The sequence below is a fragment of the Pteropus medius genome, unplaced genomic scaffold (genome assembly GCF_902729225.1).
Source record: "Pteropus medius unplaced genomic scaffold, Ma_sr-lr_union100, whole genome shotgun sequence".
Lineage (NCBI taxonomy): Eukaryota > Metazoa > Chordata > Mammalia > Chiroptera > Pteropodidae > Pteropus > Pteropus medius.
The window spans coordinates 19,704,820-19,724,719 of NW_024352785.1; the positions used below are offsets into that span (position 1 = coordinate 19,704,820).

Sequence of the window (19,900 nt, forward strand, 5' to 3'; positions counted from 1 at the left end):
CAGACACTTGTACATATTATGGTTGTTACTTCTACACAAACATATCAAATAATAATAGCTAAAATAGGTTAAAAAGTTAAAAAGAAGAAACAAAAGCCTATGTTGACATAGGACAGTATGAATCTTTACCATTGGCTCTAGCTTCTTCCTGTCTTCCAGGATACCATGCTCTCCCTGTTTTCCTCTTATTTCATTATCTACTCTTTCTCATTCTTCTCTGTTGGCTTCTCCTTCTCTTCTCCATCTCAAAATGTTGGGCTAAATCGGGGATCTGGCTTCAACCTACTTTTCTTCTCTATACTAATTTCATCTAGGCCTATGATTAAAATATTATTTGTATAAAAATCAATCTTTTTGTTCCCAAACTCTTATCTCTATCTCTGACCTCTCTCCAAAGATCTGAGTTCACAGATCTTTCCATTTGGAGGTCCAACAGACTCTTAAACTATCAACTCCAAAACAGAACTTTTGATATCCCATGTTCTCAGCTCCATCTGACACCCAGATCAACCCATTCCCCACTCAGTCTTTACCATAATCAGGAAATGACATCATCATTCAGCCTAGAGCTCCATCCAGTAAAATCCTCTAGTTGTCACTATGGATTTTTGCTTTTTTTCTTTTTTTCTCACTCACCACACCTAGTCCATCACCACGCCCTTCCTTACATAAATTCTACCTCCAAAACATAAGCTAAATCCAAGCACTTCTTACATCCTCAATTACTATAGCATCATTCACCAGCACCACATCATTCATCACACCACCTCCTAACTGACCCTCTCATTTTCTCTCTTGCCCTTTATACAATCCAGTTTCAACACAGCAACCAGAGTGATTCTTTTCTAACATCGGTCAGTTCATATCACTCCACCGCTCAAAATGCTCCAATAGCTTCCCCTAATAATGAGAGTCCCGTCCAAATTTCTTTCCTTAGTCTCTAAGGCCCTACACCTCCATCTCCAAACTCACCTCCTATCATTATCTCCTTTCCTGAAGCCACGTGGGTCTTCTTACTGTTTCCAAAATACATGAAGTCTGTTCCCAACACAGGCCCTTTGAATTTTCTTTCCCCTCTGCCTAGAACACTTGCTCAAAGTCACCTTCTCAGAGATTCCCAAAGTAAAACAGCAGAGAACTGCTTATCCTGACCCAAACTCTCTCCCTCTTACTCTGCTTTTTACTTCTAAAGCTTCTTATTACCTAATTTGTCGTAGGTATTTACTTTTCCACCTACTTGTTAATTGTTTTCCCCACCAGATGCTCTGTGAGGCCGGGGCATCATTTTGTTTGCTCACTGCTGTACTTCCAGCACCTTGCATAGTATGGGGCATGCAGCAGTTACTCAGTAAACATGGCTGAATGAAATGAAAAGAACACCTTCTAAAGAAAGCTTTCTACATTTCTGGGAAAGCAGTTAAGTAGTTTCAGTGTTTTATAACCCTCCTTTTAGCAGACGTATTTACAAGACTTTTCTGGATTCACAAGCTGAAAATTATTACATGTGCTTCTTTACTCTCAGTACTGTAACACACTTCTCTATATAAAACAACTTAGAAAGTGTCTTCCATAAACTATTTCTTAAGGTGATAGATAGTATTTATCTTACCTTTGCCTTCTATTTGCTGACTAATAAGTTTTGTTAATTACATATTCTGCTTATATCATGTATTCTATTACCCATAAGATAAATGTTAGGCAAGGATTTCATCTCGTGATATATTGAGAGAACAAATTATCAGGTATATGCTGCTCTTCCAACCCAGAGCTTTTCGCTTTTTTCTGATTGGAAAGTGTGGTAACATCAATACCATTTGACACAGGCAGAAGAACAAGAAAGCGGCTTCTCCAGGAAGGGAAACTATTTGTCATCTCCTTGCTTCTCATTTCTGTGTGAAGAGCAGGGAAGGGACATACCTACAAGAGCTCTTTCTGCAAAACCTTCAGGAAAATACGGAATATACACATATTCCCTAGATAGGTAAAGCAGCTGAGTTCACGCTGAAAGTGGCTGGTTTTAGGATAGATTTGAGTAAATACTCTGAAAGATGACTTGAAGCACAGCTCTTCCCACTATAACTCTAAATTATGACTTTCCCCCACTACGGAATAAAAAGTTGCATTTTGAGAAGGACAATTGTGTCTCTTTCTTGGCTACTGAATTCTATAAAAGATTATCAGGTTTGATAACATAAAAACAAAGAAGAGATATGATCAGGTCTCCCAACACTTTTGTAAATATGGGAAAAAGATACAAATCTGCCTGTTTATAAACATTGCCTACTCACGACACTTTTTCCTTTTTTATACTACAAACTGGAGTCAACTGTATAAAATTTGGAAATCTCTGAATGTATGAAAAAATATAGAAAAAAAGCATCCATGAAAAAAGAAACTTTGCTACAATTTCTGTTCCACTGCTATCCAGCTCTTTCCTGCTTTCATTTATTGTATGAGTGTTAAAAAAAAAAAAAAATTCGTTGACAACTCCTATTTTTTGCAAGAAAACTGACCTCAATGCACTGTATTCCCTTAAATACTTTAACACTCCATTTCCCAAACTTCATTCAATCTCCTATTACCCTAACAGTTTTTACCATACTTGAGAACCACCTATACAAGAAGCCAGCAAACTGTGACCTTCAGGTCAGATCTTGCCCAACGCCTGTTTTTGTACTGCCCGGGAGCTACAAAGGGATTTTACACTTGTATATGGTTAAAAAACAAAGGGAGAATATTTTTGCAACAGTGGAAATTTTATTAAATTCAATGTCAGTGTCCATAAATAATGTTTTGCTGAAACACAGCCAAGCTCTTTCATTTACATGTTGTATATGGTCACTTTTGTACTACTATAGCAAAGCTGAGTAGTTGGAACAGAGACCGCAAAGTCTAAAATATTTACTATCTAGCCATCATAGAAAAAGTTGGCCTACTCCTGACCTTAAGAGAATATTTTTCTTTAAACATTCACTATTTATTTAAAATTATTTTAAAAGAAAACTTTATAGCACTTAAAAATGGCAAGCTATAATTACCCTAACTAGAAGGCTTAAAAATAATTTCAACAACCACATGGAGATACTATTTTACATCTATTAAAAGGTCTGCCTATCATCCAAAAAAAAAAAATAAAAATAAAAATAAAAATAAAATAAAATAAATAACAAGTATTGGCAAGGATGTGGAGATATTGGAACACTGGTAGGATTGTAAAATGGTGCAGCCACTGTGGAAAACAGTATAGCAGCTCCTCGAAAAATTAAAAATAGAATTATTATATGATCGAGCAATTCCACTTATAGATATATACCCAAAAGACTTGAAAACAGGAACTCAAATAAATGTTCACAGCAGCATTATTCACAATAGACAAAAGGCAGAAGTACCTCAAGTGTCAATCAATGGACAAATGGGTAAACAAAATACGGTATACACATAAAATAGAACATTATTCAATCTTAAGGAAATTGTGACACATGCCACAGCATGGATGAACCATGAACAAAATTAGGCTAAATAAAATAAGCCAGTTACAAAACTACAATTCTGTATGATTATGCTTATATGAGGTACCTCGAGGTAATCAAATTCACAGAGACAAAAAGTAGGATGGTGGCTGCTAGGAGCTGGAGTGAGAGAGAAATGGGGAGTCAATATTTAATGGGTACAGAGTTTTAGTTCTGCAATATGAAAAACTGTAGATGGATGGTAGTGACAGTTGCACAATGTGAATGTAACTAATGCCACTGAACTGTATACTTAAAATGGTTAAAATAGAGAAGATGGAGGAGTAGGTAAAAGTGGGTTTGCCTCATACCAGGTCCACATTAAAATTAAAATCAAATTATAAAATAATCAACGTAGAGAATCACCCAAAGTCCATCTGATCATAACTAGTACGTCTGATAACAGTACTAGCGAAAGAGCCACATCAAAGCCGGTAGGAGGGGCGAAGTCTTGAATTGGGCTAGACCCGCACCCATGGGTGGCGGCAGAGCACCACGAAGGACAGCAAGGCTGCAGAGGGCCTCCTGAAGGAGAGAGGGGTCCTAGCTGCATTCAAGGCCAGGGTCCCAGTCCAGGGAAGAAGAGTTCCCAAAAAAAGTTGACAGTAAAAATCAGGGGATTCTGGCTGTCTGGGCGAGACAGGAGACTGAAATCCCAGACGCCATGTTAAAGGGCTCAGTAATAGTCTCCCTTGCCTGTGAAAACTCACCCAGGGCACCGGCAGTGGGTCAGAGGTTTGGGCAAGATTCATACCGGGAAAGACTGCATTACTTGGTGCTGGAACAAGGGCTACACCGGCAGCCGACATTGTGCTTTAGCAGGAAAGAAGGGTGGCTATAGGGGAGTCTATAGACTGATGCCTATTTGCCAGTGCAGATCTCTCTCCCCGCACAGCCCATTCTGAAGCTGCACTGGCTTGAAGAGAGAGCCCGCCCTTCCCAAACCATAGACTGCCCAAAGCAGCTTGTCGCTGGCAGCTGCCCCGCCCTGCCCCTTTCCAGGGCCGAACTTTCAGCACAGGCAACAGACTTCAGCCAGCACTGTAAGTGCATTTTGGGAACAGTTTCAGACAGATCACCACTGCCAACACGAGCTTGGGTGGATTGCGGAGATCTGTAGTCCAGTCCCAGACAGCAGCTGGTCTTGCTGTGATCTGTGACTTTTTTGGGAATGTGTGAGTGGACACAAAAGTTGCAGCAAGACTGAAGCTATATTGGCCTGGTGGCCAATGACTCCCCCCACTCCCCGCCCCAACCCCACACACAACCCAACCCACCAATTGCCTGTGGCAAACAACCGCCCCTTCCCTGAACCTTTTCCTAGGCCATACATTCTGCGCAGGCCACAATCTTTGGCTGTCGCAGCACACGCATTTTGGGGAAATCAGTTGTGGGCAGACTACTGCTGCCTGCACGAGCTGCAGTATCACTTGGGGGGATTGCGGGAGTCTGTGGGACTGCCCCAGACAGCAGCTGGTCTCGCTGTAAACTGTGATTACAGCAGGAACACACAGGCACAGAAAATGCAGCAAAACTATAGCTGCATTTGCTTGATGGCCCTTGTTTCCCTGAGATCTCACTTCACCACAAAGTGCCTGTAGCCCATTGACAGGCAGCCATTCCTGCCCTGCCCCTCTCCGGGGTTGCTCGTTCTACGCCGGCAATAGAGCTCAGCTAGCACAGTGAGCAAATTTCAGGTAAAACAGTGATGGGCAGATCACTGCTGCCAGCATAAGATACAATATCACTTGGGCAGATCATAGGGCTTTGTAGGCCCATCCCAAATGGCAATAGGTCTCGCAGTGATATGGGACTATTGTGGGAGCCCATGGTCTCAGAGCTGGCAGCAAATCTGGTGCTACATAGGCCTGATGGCCCAATGCCTCATGGAGATGTCGCCCCAACTAACCCACAAATTACCTGCGGCAACCCTACTCCCAGGCAATCCGGTCCCATTCTGTACTTTCCTTGGGACATGAATTCAACAGTTCACATGGCCCATGCAAAGCCCGTGAATCCAAGAGAAGCCACATACCCATGTCCACAGCTTCAGTAATTCATGAACAGATCTCAGGTATTTGCAGGACCAAGGTGGACAGTAGCTGGCCTTGCTGTAATCTGAGAATTATACAAAGGGTGGTCTCAACAAGTACACAAGCCTGCTAGGGCAAATCCCATTCCTTGGGGTCAGCCCTCACATAGCAACTCATACCTGTGGGCATAGCCAGTTCCCACAGTTAGTCAGTCTGAGTGTTAATCCCATCCTCTGATGTACCAAAACCAATAAAGGCTTAGCTACAACAGAAGATCACACATGACTCACACAACGATCATGTCCAGAGCCCCCAGCATAGGTGATTAGAGAGAGCATGCCACTGGGCCGCACAGGGCAACTTCCACATAAGGCCATCTGGCCAAGGCTGAGAGATAAAATAAATCTTCCTAACACATAGAAACAAACACAGAAAGGCCAATAAAATGAGAAAATGAAGAAATATGAAACAAATGAAACAACAGGAGAAAATTCTAGAAAATAAGCTAAATGAAATGGAGGCAAACACCTACCAGAGACAGAGTTCAAAAGAGTGGTTATATGGATGTCAATGAACTTAGCAGGGAAAAGGATGAGCTCGATGAGAACCTCAACAGAGTGACATAACAAGCATAAAAAAGGATATAGAACCCATTTAAAAGAACCAGACAGAAATGAATAATACAATAACTGAAATGAAGAATACTCTGGAAAGATTCAACAGTAGATTGGATGAAACAGAAGACTGAATCAGCGAACTAGAAGACAAGGTAGCAGAAAACACCCAATCAAAAGAGCAAAAAGAAAAAAAGAATTAAAAAAAAAAAATGAGTATAGTATAAGAGACCTCTGGGACAACATGAAGTGTAACAATATCTGCATCATAGGAGTACCAGAAGGAGTTGAGAGAGAGAGCAAAAGATTGAGACTCTATTTGAAGAAATAATGACAGAAAACTTCCCTAACCTGGCGAAGGAATTAGACATACAAGTCCAGGAAGTGCAAAGAGTCCCAGATAAGAGGATTTCAAACAGACCACACCAAGACACATCATAATTAAAATGCCAAAGGTCAAAGACAAAGAGAGAATCTTAAAAGCAATAAGAGAAAGGCAGCTAGTTATTTACAAGGGTACCCCCAGTAAGAATGTTGCTGATTTTTCAACAGAAACTTTGCAAACCAGAAGGGACTGACAAGAAATAATTAAAGTATTGAAAAATAAGAATCTACAACCACAAATATTCTACCTAGCAAGGCTTTCAATTAAAATGGAAGGTGAAATAAAGAGCTTCCCAGACAGAGAAAAGCTTAAGGAATTCATCACTGACAAGCCAGTATTACAAGAAATGTTAAAGAGAATTCTGTAAAAAACAGAGAGAGAGAGAGAGAGAGAGAGAAATAAATACAAATAATAAAATGGTAGTAACTACATAAATGTCAATAATCACTTTAAATGTAAATGGATTAAATGCTCCAATGAAAAGACACAGGGTACCCAAATAGATAAGGAAACAAGACTCATGCATACAAGAGACTCACTTCAGATCAAATGATACTCAAAGAGTGAAAGTAAAGGAATGGAAAAAGATATTTCATGCAAATGAAATGAAAAAAAAGCTGGGATAGCAATACTTATATCAAACAAATTAGACTTTAAAACAAAGGCTATAAGAGACAAAGAAGGGCATTAAATAATGATAAAGAGATCAATATATCAACAGGACAACCCTAATAAACATATACACACACAATATAGGAGCACCTACAAACATAAAGCAATTATTGAATGACATAAAAGGAGAGATCAACAGTAATACACTCATAGTAGAGGACTGACACCAATGGACAGATCTTCCAAACAGAAAATCAATAAGGAAACAATGGCCCTAAAAGGCACACTAGAGCAGATGGATTTAATATATATTTTCAGAGCATTTCACTCCAAAGCAGCAAAATATACATTCTTCTCAAGAGCACATGAAACATTTAGACATGTTAGAACTCACAACAAGCACCAATAACCTTAAGAAGACCGAAATCATATCAAGTGTCTTATCCTACCAGAATGGTATGAAACTAGAAATCAACTACAAAGATAAAACTGGAAAATACACAAACACATGGAGGCTAAATAACATGCTACTAAATAATCAGTGGGTTAACAATGAGATCAAGGAAGAAATCAAAAGACACCTAGAGACAAATGAAAATAAATACATGACTCAATCTGTGGGACGCAGCGAAAGCAGTCCTAAGAGGAAAATTCATAGCAATACAGGCCTACCTCAAGAAACAAGAAAATGCTCAAATAAACAATCTAGTCTTACACTTAAAAGAACTTGAGAAAGAACAGCAAACAAAACTCAAAGAGAGTAGAAGGAAACAATAAAGAACACAGCAGAAATAAATGAAATAGAGTCTAGAAAAACAATACGAAAGATTAATAAAACCAAGAACGGATTCTTTGAAAGGATAAACAAAATTGATAAACCTTTAACCAAACTCATCAAGGAAAAAAGAGAAAGGACTCAAATAAATAAAATCAGAAATGAAAAAAAAAAAAAAAAAAACTATAGACACCACAGAAAAAGGATCATGAGAGGAAAATTCTACGAGCAAATTATACACCAACAAAATTGGACATCTGAAGAAATAGATACATTCTAGAAACATAAAATCTCCCAAGACTGGTCAGAAGAAACAGAAAATCTGAATCAACCAATTACCACCAAGAAATCAAATCAGAAATCAAAAATTCTAAAAACAAGTCTTGGACCAAGATACTTTTCATAGATTTTACCAAACATGCTATAAGAAAAGATTAATACCTACTTATTCTCAAACTATTTCAAAAATTCAAGAGAAGAAAGACAACTCCCCTAATTCCTTTTATGGAAAGCCACCATTACCTTGATTCCCAAAACAGACAAAAGAAGCATTACCAAAAAAAAAAAAAACTATAGGCCAATATCTCTTATGAATATTGATGCAAAAATCCTCAACAAAATATTAGCAAACTGAATTCAGCAATACATTAAAAATATCATACACCATGATCAAGTTGAATTTATTCCTGGGATGCCAGGTTGGTACAATATCCACAAATCAATTAATGTGACACACCACATTAACAAATTGAAAGATAAAAATCATACGATCACATCAATAGATGCAGAAAAAGCATTTGGCAAAATCCAGTATTCATTTATGATAAAACTCCCGGCAAAATAGGAATAGAGAGAACATATTTCAACATAATAAAGGTCATATATGACAAACCTACAGCTAACATCATACTCAATGGAGAAAGGCTAAAAGCATTTTCCTTTAAGATCAGAAATAAGACAAGGATGCCCACTTTCACCACTTCTGTTCAAAATTGTACTGGAAGTCCTAGCCATAGCAATCAGACAAGAAAGAGAAATAGAAGTATCCAAATTAGAAAGGAAGAAGTAAAACTGCCGTTATTTGCAGATAACATGATACTAAACAGAGAGAACCCTACCACCAAAAAACTGTTAGAACTAATAAGTCGGTTGCATTTTTATATACCAATGATGAACTTTCAGAAAGAGAAATTAAGAAAACAATCCCATTTACAACTTCATAAAAAACAATACCTAAAAATCAAATTAACCCAGGAGGTAAAAGACCTGTTCTCAGAAAATTATAAGTCATTGAAAAAAGAAATTGAAGATACAAATAAATGGAAGCATATACTGTGCTCATGGGTAGGAAGAATTAACATCACTAAAATGGCCATACTACCCAAAGCAACCTATAGATTCAATGCAATCTCTATCAAAATACCAATGACATTTTTTACAGAACTAAGACAAATAACCCAAAAACTTAAATTTAACCATAAAAGACCCCGAAAAGCCACAGCAATCTTGATAAAGAAGAACAAAGTTGGAAGTATCACACTAACTGATATCAAACTATACTACAAGGTTATAGTAATCAAAACAGCATGACATTGGCATAAAAACAGACACATTGATCAATGGAACAGAATAGAGAGCCCAGAAATAAATCCACATCTATATGCTCACTTAATACATGACAAAGGAGGCAGGAACATAGAATGAGGTAAAGACAGTCTCTTCAATAAATGGTGATGGAAAAACTGGACAGATACATGCAAAAAAATGAAACTGGACCATCTTCTTACACCACATACAAGAATATACTCAAAATGAATTACAGACTTAAATGTAACTCGTAACCATAAAACTTCTAGAAGAAAACATAGGCAGTAATCTCTCTGATATTGCTAACAGTAATCTTTTCCTCAGACAAGAGAAACAAAAGAAAAATAAACAAATGGAACTACATCAAACTAAAAAGTTTTCACACAACAAAGGAAACCATCAACAAAATGAAAAGACAATCTACTTAATGGAAGAAGATATTTGCTTATGATACATCTGATAAGAGTATAATATCAAAATATATAATGAGCTCATACAACTCAACACCAGAAAAACAAACAATCTAATTAAAAAATGGGCAGAAGACCTGAATAGATATTTCTCCAAGGAAGAAATATAGATGTCCAATAGATATATGAAAAGATGCTCAAGGTCACTAATCATCAGAGAAATGCAAATTAAAACCACAATGAGATATTGCCTCACACCTGTCAGAATGGCTATCATCAAGAAATCAAAAAACAAGTGTTGGTGAGGTTATAGAGAAAAGGGAGCCCTCACATACTGTTGGTGGGATTGCAAATTGGTACAGACACTATGAAAAACAATCTGGAGGTTCCTCAAAACATTAAAAATGGATCTATCTTTTGACTCAGTAATTGCACTTCTGGGTATTTATCAAAAGAAAACCAGAACAATAATTCATTGAAACCTATGTATCCTTATGTTTATGGCAGCACAATAGCCAATATATGGAAGTAACCTAAATGCCCATCAACAGACAATTGGATAAAGAAATTATGGTTCATATATACAATGAAATATTACTCAGTCATAACAAAATGAAATCCAACCATTTGCAACGACATGGATGGACCCAGAGGTTATTATGCTGGGTAAAATGTCAGACAGAGAAAGATAAATACCATATGATTTCACTTATATGCGGAATCTAAAGAACAAAAGGAACAAACTAATCAAAAACAGACTCAGAAAGATAGAGGACAATCTGGCGAAGGTAGGTGGGGAAGGGAGTGAGGGATAGGAAAGTGGTAAAGGGTTAAAGAAGTACAAATTAGTAGTTGATAGATGATCATGGGGATGGGGAGCACAGCATAGGAAATGCAGTTGGCAGTAATGTAATGGCTATGTGCAGAGCCAGAGGGAAGAGAGAGTAATCAGGGACATCGTTCCACAAATGGTAAATGTCTAACCTGTACGGTATACTTGAAACTAATAATAAAATAAAATAAAAATAGTTAAAATAGAAAATTTTGTTATATATATTTTACTATATTTTTAAAAAAATTTAACTGCAACAAAAATAAAATAAGTTTAATTTAAAACAAGCTAGATATTCTTGCACACCTAAGACTGTCTTTGTTGTTAAAAAGATTGATGAGCAATTCTCAAGGAGGCCTCAAAGATTAGGAGCAAAACTAGACTCTGCATCTGATGAAATGCAATTGAAGTAAAAAGGGACTTTCTTAAAATTATGGTTCAACTTTCTTTAATGTTATATCCTTCTACTCATGCATAGTTAAAAACATGAGGATTCCCATACAGTCCCACAATTTGGGAAATACTGACCTAAAGTATTCCCCAGTAATATGTCGCAATCCAGGAGCTACAATTCTTACATCCTTGCCAAAAGGTTATTTCTTAATTAGTACAGGATATTCTGCAGTGAGTAAAGACAAGAGCTTTGCTGGATTAAAGCTCCCTCTTTCACAATGACATCTGATTTCTAAAAAATCATTTCATAGCCCTAATTACAGTATTAAATAATTAAACACATTTGAGCAAAGGACAACAAAGGACATTTATAAGATTGGCTCTTCTAGGATTAATTTTGGTATATCCTAAAAAATTGTGTGTGTTTGTGTGTATGAGATAGGTCAAAGAAAAACAAGTAAGTATTTACTGGTGATATGTGTCAAATTTGATAAAGCCTAGTGGTATTCAACAACATCAATACTATAATACACAAAATTTTTAAAGAGTTAGAAAAAATCTTACAGATAAGAAATTCAGTTGTAAGGTTTGGCTTACTACATGAAAATTACTTTTTTAAAGGATCATAGGCTTCATAAGACCTTAAATGATGACTTAGTATGAAATACCCATTAAGCCTCATTATTTCTAATAAATCAAATCTATTCCAACGTTCCTTACGTTGTCCACAGTAAGTTCCAATATATCCCTTCTGGCACTGGCAATGGTCATCTGCACAGGTCCCACCATTCATACATCTAACGCTGCACTGCTGAACTGCAAAGAACAAGAAATGTGAAAATATCAATCACTAAAATTGTAGTATCTGTAAGAGTTACAAAACTATACTAAATATCCAATTCAATAAAAATATATTCTACAAAAGTAAATGTTATGACTCAGGCATTATCTATATTTGTTGTACGTGCACACGTGAGCATATCTGTTACAACATATGCTACCGAGTGCATGTTTTAAAAAGATTACACTTTCCGTATTAAAGGAAATAAATATAAAGTGACTACTGGCATAGCTTCTAAGATGCAGGAGACAAGGGTATCCATTCAGAATTCAGGGTTGAATGCCTGCCAGATGAGCTCAGTGCTCTGCTGTCGCAGTGGACTTGGTATCCGACACTCTCATGGAGCTTGTATTCTCATAGGTAGACCAACAAAACACAAGTAAACAAATACCACAATGTCATTATAGATCGTGATATGTTCTCTGAAGAAAACTATGTTGTGAAGAACAGTCTAGAGCCAAGGAGGAATCTAGACACAGGAGCCAGACAAGACCACTCTGATGCAACATTAAACTTAGTTCTGGAGGACTGGAATGAGCCAGGCATGAGAAGTACCACGGAGGAACCTCACAGGGAGAGGCCTCAGCAAACCAAAAGACATTAGGATGGTATAGGTCTGAAAGATTTACATGATTATACAGAGGCAAGTGGGGAAGAGAAAATCTTAGAAAAGCAGGCAGTGGCCAGCTAGATAATGCAAGGCCTCTTTACCATGAAAGGGTTTGCAATATGTCCCAAATGCTACAGGGAGTCACCGAAATGATATAAACAAGACAATGAAGTGATACGATTTGTTATTTTAAAAAGACTATTCTAGCTGCTTTGCAGAGAATTGATTTGAAGAGGGCAAGCCTAGAAGCTGGGGAACCCATCAGGAGGTTACTGCAATAGTCCAGGTGAGAGATGAGGGTGGCTTAAATCACATAGTAGCAATGGTGATAGAAATGAGAGGATGGATTCGAGATATATTTTCCAGTAGAACCTGCAGGTCTTGTTAAAAAGAGTTGATGGGAGAAAAAGAGAAGCATTTGCTTTAGTACAAGGGTGGATGGCAGTGCCATTTGCTGAGGCAAGAAAGAAGTGGACTGTGGTCAGCAATGAATTAAGTTTCATGCAACCAAGTTTCAGAGACATTCAGGTGGAGATGTCAAACAGGAATTGGAACACATGAATGTGAAGCTGGGGGTTAATTATTATGAGTCAGCAACATCTCGGTAGAAGTTGAAGACTTATATGTAAATGAGTTCACCCAGAGAGGGTCAACGCTTGGGAATACCAAACATTGAATGGCGACCTAATGAAGAAGATACAGAAAAGAGACTAAAAAACAATAACCAAGGAAAGGAGGATTGCAAGCCATCGATATTATGTAAGTGAAGGGAAAGGAACGAATTTCAAGAAGATAGTGATTAACGGTGACTAACAGTGATTAGTGCTTTAGGGAGGTGGAGCAGGATGAGGACTGAAAGAAATAAAAAAGTTCTTCATGGAAAGGGGAGTGAGTATTACTCAAGGCGAAATGAATTCATGGAGTCCCTACTAAATTAAATACCATAAACTGGGCCACTGAATGTTCAGCTGCCCAGGTAGAGAAATCAAGGTTGAATGGTAAAATTTCTCTAGCATTGAGTTTTTTGCTGAGGGCATATATGAGAAAAATATGAGAACGGGATAAATGAAGGTAAGGGCAAGGGTTTCTTCTAGGTAGCCAGAAAGGGAGGTTCAGAAAAGGAATAGAGGAAATTTGCTAAACGGGGTGGTCGAGAAAGTCTCAATGAATTTTATAGATTTTAAAATGTGAAAATGACAGATTATTTTCAAAGAAAGTGAAACTAGTTTTAATCAGAAGTTTCATCAGAAGACCACAACATTTCTTGCATGAATCTTGAATCTTACATTCCTGAGTCAGAAAGGTTAAAAGTATAACAACTTCATACTAGTTAAGGCAGACTTAAAGATTTATTTGAGCAATTAAATAAATAATATCTGCTTCCTCTTTGTTGTAATGTTATCTTAAACAGTGGCCTAAAAGATTAATCTTGAACCTTAAAGATGCAATACTTTCTAACTGAGTCATGAATAACACCATCATAGTCCACTGTTACAGTGATCTTATAGAGTTGATGGGAGTTAATATGTGTAAAGTAAAATAAGTTAATATATGTAAAGCATAAGGTCAATACACAATAAATATTTGTTTTCTTTCCAATCTTCCTTTCCTTTGCCTTTAGTTAAGCCACAAAACAGGATATGAGTAGCAAGAGTTAAGCAAAGGCAATAAATAGAGCCTAGTGTTTGAGTCTTTAAGTTTAGGCACAGAATACCCGGATTCAAATCTATGTTACCTTGGGCAAGTTACTTACGTATGTCTCAATCTCCTTCTCTGTAAAACAGGGTAACAGTAGTATCTCAGAGTGGTCATATGAGGATTAAATAAATAATATAGGCAAACACTTAAAACAGTACCTGGCACATTGTGAAAATCCAGGAAGCTATTATTCACAAAGAATTATTTCTCTACTAAATCCAGGCTCTTTTGCTGCATAGATACATAGCTTTTGGACCGGAATTAAATTGTTTTTAATGAAAATCATTACCCCATTCCCCTTAGTTGTTGGTGGCAACAACTAAATCACCGAAGATTTTTACTCCAAAGATCAATACAGACCTACTTAGTGAGGAAAATAATCATGGATTTACATTCTCATTGAAAAGGACATTTAGAATTTATTCAAACGCTTAAGGATAAGGCAGTAAATAAGGTCACATAAGAAACATACTTGATTTTGATCCACAAGTCGGTGATATTTGGCCACTGGAACAAGTACACATATTAGGACGGGAACAAAATCCATCTCCACAACTATTTCTACAAATTGCTGTAGGAGCACAATAGGGAAGCAAATGAATAATTAGGTAATAAACCATAGTTTACAACACAAGAAAGCTATAGTTAAAAACAATAAACCTGAAAAACTAAGATATAAAATGTGTGATATATAATGTCTAATTTCAGATTTGCAAGGAAATTACCCATTGTAGACATGAGAACAAGTCTCACAAGCATCCCTATGATAATGTGCAAACAAATCAAGCGATTTCAAGTTCCAAAATCCTAATTCTTTAACTCTCCAATCAATACAGATTATTTTTTTTTTTCCATTCAAGGCAGAGTTTATGTACAGAATTCACCCCGAGAAGACAGTCTTGGTCCTTGGAAGTCGGGAGGGTTGAGGAAACCAAGAGGTCCTGCATATGTTCAAAAACCACAGCCCACTCTGTAAAGGACCTTCACAGGAAACAGAGAATGTGAAATTGGCTGAGCCAGAGACTCCAGGCCCTACAGACTTGGCAAAGCCCCAGGGGTTCAATGCACATTCCTTCCCGGCTGGTATCTGACCTGCCCCATCATCAATCTTTGTTGCCCTTAATAATTCCCTCTCTCCTTCCTCCAGCTTTTCTTCTCCCATATTTCTCCACAACCTAGCCTATTCCCGCTGCTCAGAAAAGCTGCTGCGACAATTTGATGGAGGGAGAGTCAAAGACTCCCGCAGCTGTAACCTCCAAGGTATGAGGGTCATCACAACAAAGAATGTTAGGCTCACTGACACAGCACATACCACGGATCCTAAAAATCCATTAGCTAAATACATTCAAATGGGAAGGGTCTCCCATATTTAGTCAGTTCATTTAGAAGCTGAAAGATTTATCTCTATACCCACAATTGAATCTTCTCTTTGTGCACAAAAGTTATTTGCCTTAATGCTCCATGACTGGATGCATGAAGACAAGAAAAGGAGTGTCTGGGAACATCTCTGAAACTAGCTGCAAACATTTATGCAAATATGTCTTGTGCTAGGGAGGGATCCCACGCCTTTCAAAGAGATGCGAGACACCCAATAATGTTAAGAGTGTGTTCTGTAGAAATGAACTAACTCAGTAATACTTTTCCTTCTACAAACTGCCTTTCAACATCCATATAAGATGGTCAGCACTTCCATTACTACTCTCTATAATTGAAAATGTCATAGATCATGGCACGAAGATAGAAAACTGATTTTAGCCAAGAACATGGTTCCTACCATGGAGCTGACTATTCTTAAAATGTACTAAAGTTTCTGATCACCGATGATTGTCCAATGACAAATGTTCACTAAAATGTTTTTTTTTATTTCAAAGCCTCCTCATCCCCAGTAGGTAGACATTTAAGTCTAGGCTTAGGTGATATACAAAGTGCTCCTACCCAGGTCCTAAACCCAAAGAAGATCTGGTGGGCTGGAATTGGTTATCCTCAGTCAGATCCTTGTCAGGGCCACAGGCCTGCACGCCATAACTATAAGCCAGTGAGAAGTGAGAGTGCTTAGGCCCTCTCCCTTACACTCATCTCATGACTATGGTATGCCTCACCAAAATATCTGTCCCTCCCACAACCACACAAAAACAATGAGACCCAAAACACCAGAGGGAGAAGGAGAAAAGAACTGGGTGTTGGGGGCTTCAGTGATGCTGGGAGAAGATGCATGGCAGTAAGAGTATGTGGTATGCAAGAGATCTGAGGTTGAGTTCTTGTTCTGATACTGACCTCACTGCAAGCTCTGGGGAAATAAAAACCCCACAGCTTCTCTGAGTTTAGTTTTCTCATTGGTAAATAAAACAAAGAGATTACATTCAAGTGTTCTGATGTCTCTTCAGGTCTCAAACGCTATGAATCTGAGCCAACCCCTTCCCACTGTTATTCCACTGATCAAAATACACTTCATAGCATAATTTCACAATAAATAAATTAATAAGCAAACTTTTCCATTGCTTCATGTTCTAAGGAGATTTTTAAAAAATAAATGGAAAGTGAGAAAGTCAATTCCATCCTTCGGAAACAAATATTTGGAAGCTTGGAAGTACTGCAGTGGTCTTTACGGGCCACAATTAAGAACAATAACGACAAAACACAGACTTAAATCAAAATGCATTAGGTTTCCAGTAGTTTGAGAAATACATATTTCTTTTAATATCTTCTCTTCATGAAGCCTGATCAAGGTCAATCATTAAAATTCTAGAAGTTGCTCATTTTAATATCTTTCTATAAAGAAATAACGCTGATGGACAAATGTATGAGAAAATTAATCTTTGGTCTTCATTTTCTATTCCTTAGAAAATTTTACTTATTTTCTTTTTGTGAGTTGCCTCAGAGCTTTTCTTTAGTGAAATGGTGGAAAATAATAAATACAAGAAATAACGTATTATCTACAGAAAATCCTGGTATCTAAATTCTTGATTTTTAAGTTTATAGTGGTTTCAATTTGGTTATTATCTCCATATATTATAATTTTAAATGTCAAAATAATTAGATTACTAAATTTAATGCAGAATATTAAAAGTTAAAATTTAGGTGAGATCCATACAAGAGCTTAGAAAGGCATTACATTCTCCCTCTATTTTGTGCACTATTATATACTCTTGAGTACTTAAAATATTTTTAAATGTGCTAACAAATATTTTTGTAGATATCTCTTGACACAAGTGTAGCAAATTTTTCTTGGAGATATAAAGCTCATTTCAAGTCTATGCTTTTTATAGACTAATGATACATGTACATTCCAATGTATCTCATACGCACCCAAATATTTCAAGTAGAAGAAATACAGGCTACAATATTGACTGTTTCTCTGAGATTTCCAAAGCTAATCTTCTAAACAAGTAAAGAGCACAATGTTATTCAGAGACCAAAAGTATCTAAAGCTGACACTCAGAGGGATATATGTATATATAAATATATAAATATATACATATATAAATATATATACATATATATTTCTACTGTAAATATTCTGGAAGGCTCTGTTCTCTGGAATTCCCATTCTACACTGATCCAATAAAATCTGACTTTACAGATTTTCAACACGTACCATAAACCAATCATTTCTCCTCGGCTGCTCTCCAACTCAATAATGGCAGTCACATTCATTACATTTAGTGAGTCAGACTTTCCGCAGTGCCTAAGTCACTCCCGGCTAGTATGGCAGGTGTGTGGTGAGTGACGTTAGCTGTTTCAGGATTCTAGAAACCATGTAAGTTTTAAAACAGGCTGGTAATGCCCTGCTGGCTTGAAAGAGTAAATGCACCCTCCATAAATGCCTCACATATATGACTTCTGTGTTGGAGAGAAAAGAATGCAATACTCCTTTCTTTCTTTTTAATACAAGCAAAGGCTTATAATCAGAGGGTTTACTTAAAATATTTATGAATCACCATGAAGAACAGTTGTTGTTTCCTATTTTGCCTCATTATTGGAGATTATGGGATTTTTAGGATAAAAAAATAAGAAACTAGTCTTCATAACACTTGAGATTTCATTCTTTTTAAAAAACTGTACTGAAAAAAGATTAAGGGTCTATCTCAAACCCACAAAACCAATAAATATAGAGTCAGAGATGCCACTACATCCTTATTATCCCTTGGCTAGTGTGGCTTGCCCTTTTTCTCTGTTCACAGTCACATAATTATCTTTTCCCTGGAGAACATCAAGGTCGATCTAAAGTCAAGATTGGCCCTAAATGAATATGCTGTCTATGATACCTGGCTCTCCTCCCGACAACAGAAATGTGGCTGTGCTATAGAAACACATGGGAGAAGGCCAGTTACACTTCAACTCACAAATTCACAGGCATGTGAAATTAGACATCCCACAGTCCATTCCTGTGAGGCTGATAACTAATGACTTTTCTAATTAGAACTTGGAGAGCTGAGTATACCCTTTGGAAACTGAATAATCAAAACTTTTAAAGTCAGATATGCAGAACTTCTGAAGTTCTAAGACTCACACTTTGGAAATCTATTGTGGACTATGAGACTTTTGGTCTGCAAATCCAACATTTAAATGTCTTCCAAAAAATAAAAAAAAAAAAAAGTAAAGCCATTTGGAAGAGTTCTCATTTTTAAAAATTTTGTTAACCTAGGCCAAATCTAAATCCGTGAGAGTGCTCCTATCATATTTAAGTTATGTGGCTGTTGAGATGAAACCAGAGATAATAAAGTGGTCGTGTACAAAAGCCTAAGAAAGTTTGATCTTCCTAAGGCCTAAATCTCATGCAAAGTCAAAAGCCAGTTAATTTACATAACCACATTGTGGTCTTATCTGGACTCTTAAGAAAAAGTGGTTCTGAGTTATCTAGGGAATTGCTGTACTCCCCATCGGTTTGTATTAATAGACATAGAAAGATAAACCTTCCAAGTATCTTTGAAGCCTTTATCATTATTACCCTTCAACAGATTCTAGATGTGAAGTCTAAACTGATGGAGACCGGCTGCTTTTTCCCCCACCATTCAAACGGGACCACGTCCTAATCATCACCACTATCTGGCCACTGTTTTCTAAATGCAACTGTGTGTGCGAAGGACTGAATGCAAGAGGTCGGACCCTGAGATGGGGCTAAGAGTGCTGCCCCAAGCTGCGATCCCAGCCGAGCACTCACGGACAATGCATTGGTTTCCTCCAGGGAGCGTCTTCCATCCTGGACAGCAGTAGGAGTGGAACCTCGATCCGCACACGTTGGGCCTGCGATGGACAAACAAGGTCATACACGCGTAGGGACGTGGGGGTACAGTAACACATGAGCGGTTTTCGTAAGCAAAGCAATGAGAGGATAGATTTGGGGACAACAAAACAAAATTGCACTTCAAATGTTTGGGGCGCAGACGTGGAAATAAATGTTTGGGGCTAGACACTGGAATGAGGGAGGGTCAGAGACGTCTAAACATTGTCTTTCATCTGCCTTCCGTTGCTGCCTTTTTAAAGGGCAAAAAGAAACATAGAAACATATAATTTGCTACTATTCTAGCCTCCGGATGCAGAGAACAAAGGGAACATTCCTTTTCAGAAATCTTTAACCTTGTCCCCTGATCCATCCCTCCT

At 37.5% G+C, this 19,900-nt stretch overlaps 1 protein-coding gene across 1 annotated transcript in view; it reads right to left on the minus strand.

Annotated features, from left to right (window-relative positions):
* Nucleotides 1–19,900, minus strand: part of FBN2 (fibrillin 2) — a 257,218-nt gene that overhangs the window by 235,956 nt on the left and 1,362 nt on the right. Inside the window, exons 2-4 of the mRNA XM_039848604.1 lie at nt 19,461–19,543; nt 14,772–14,870; nt 11,871–11,966 (exon numbers count right to left, since the gene is read on the minus strand). Coding sequence (XP_039704538.1) covers nt 11,871–11,966; nt 14,772–14,870; nt 19,461–19,543 — 278 coding nt within the window. The remainder of the gene's footprint in view (nt 1–11,870; nt 11,967–14,771; nt 14,871–19,460; nt 19,544–19,900) is intronic.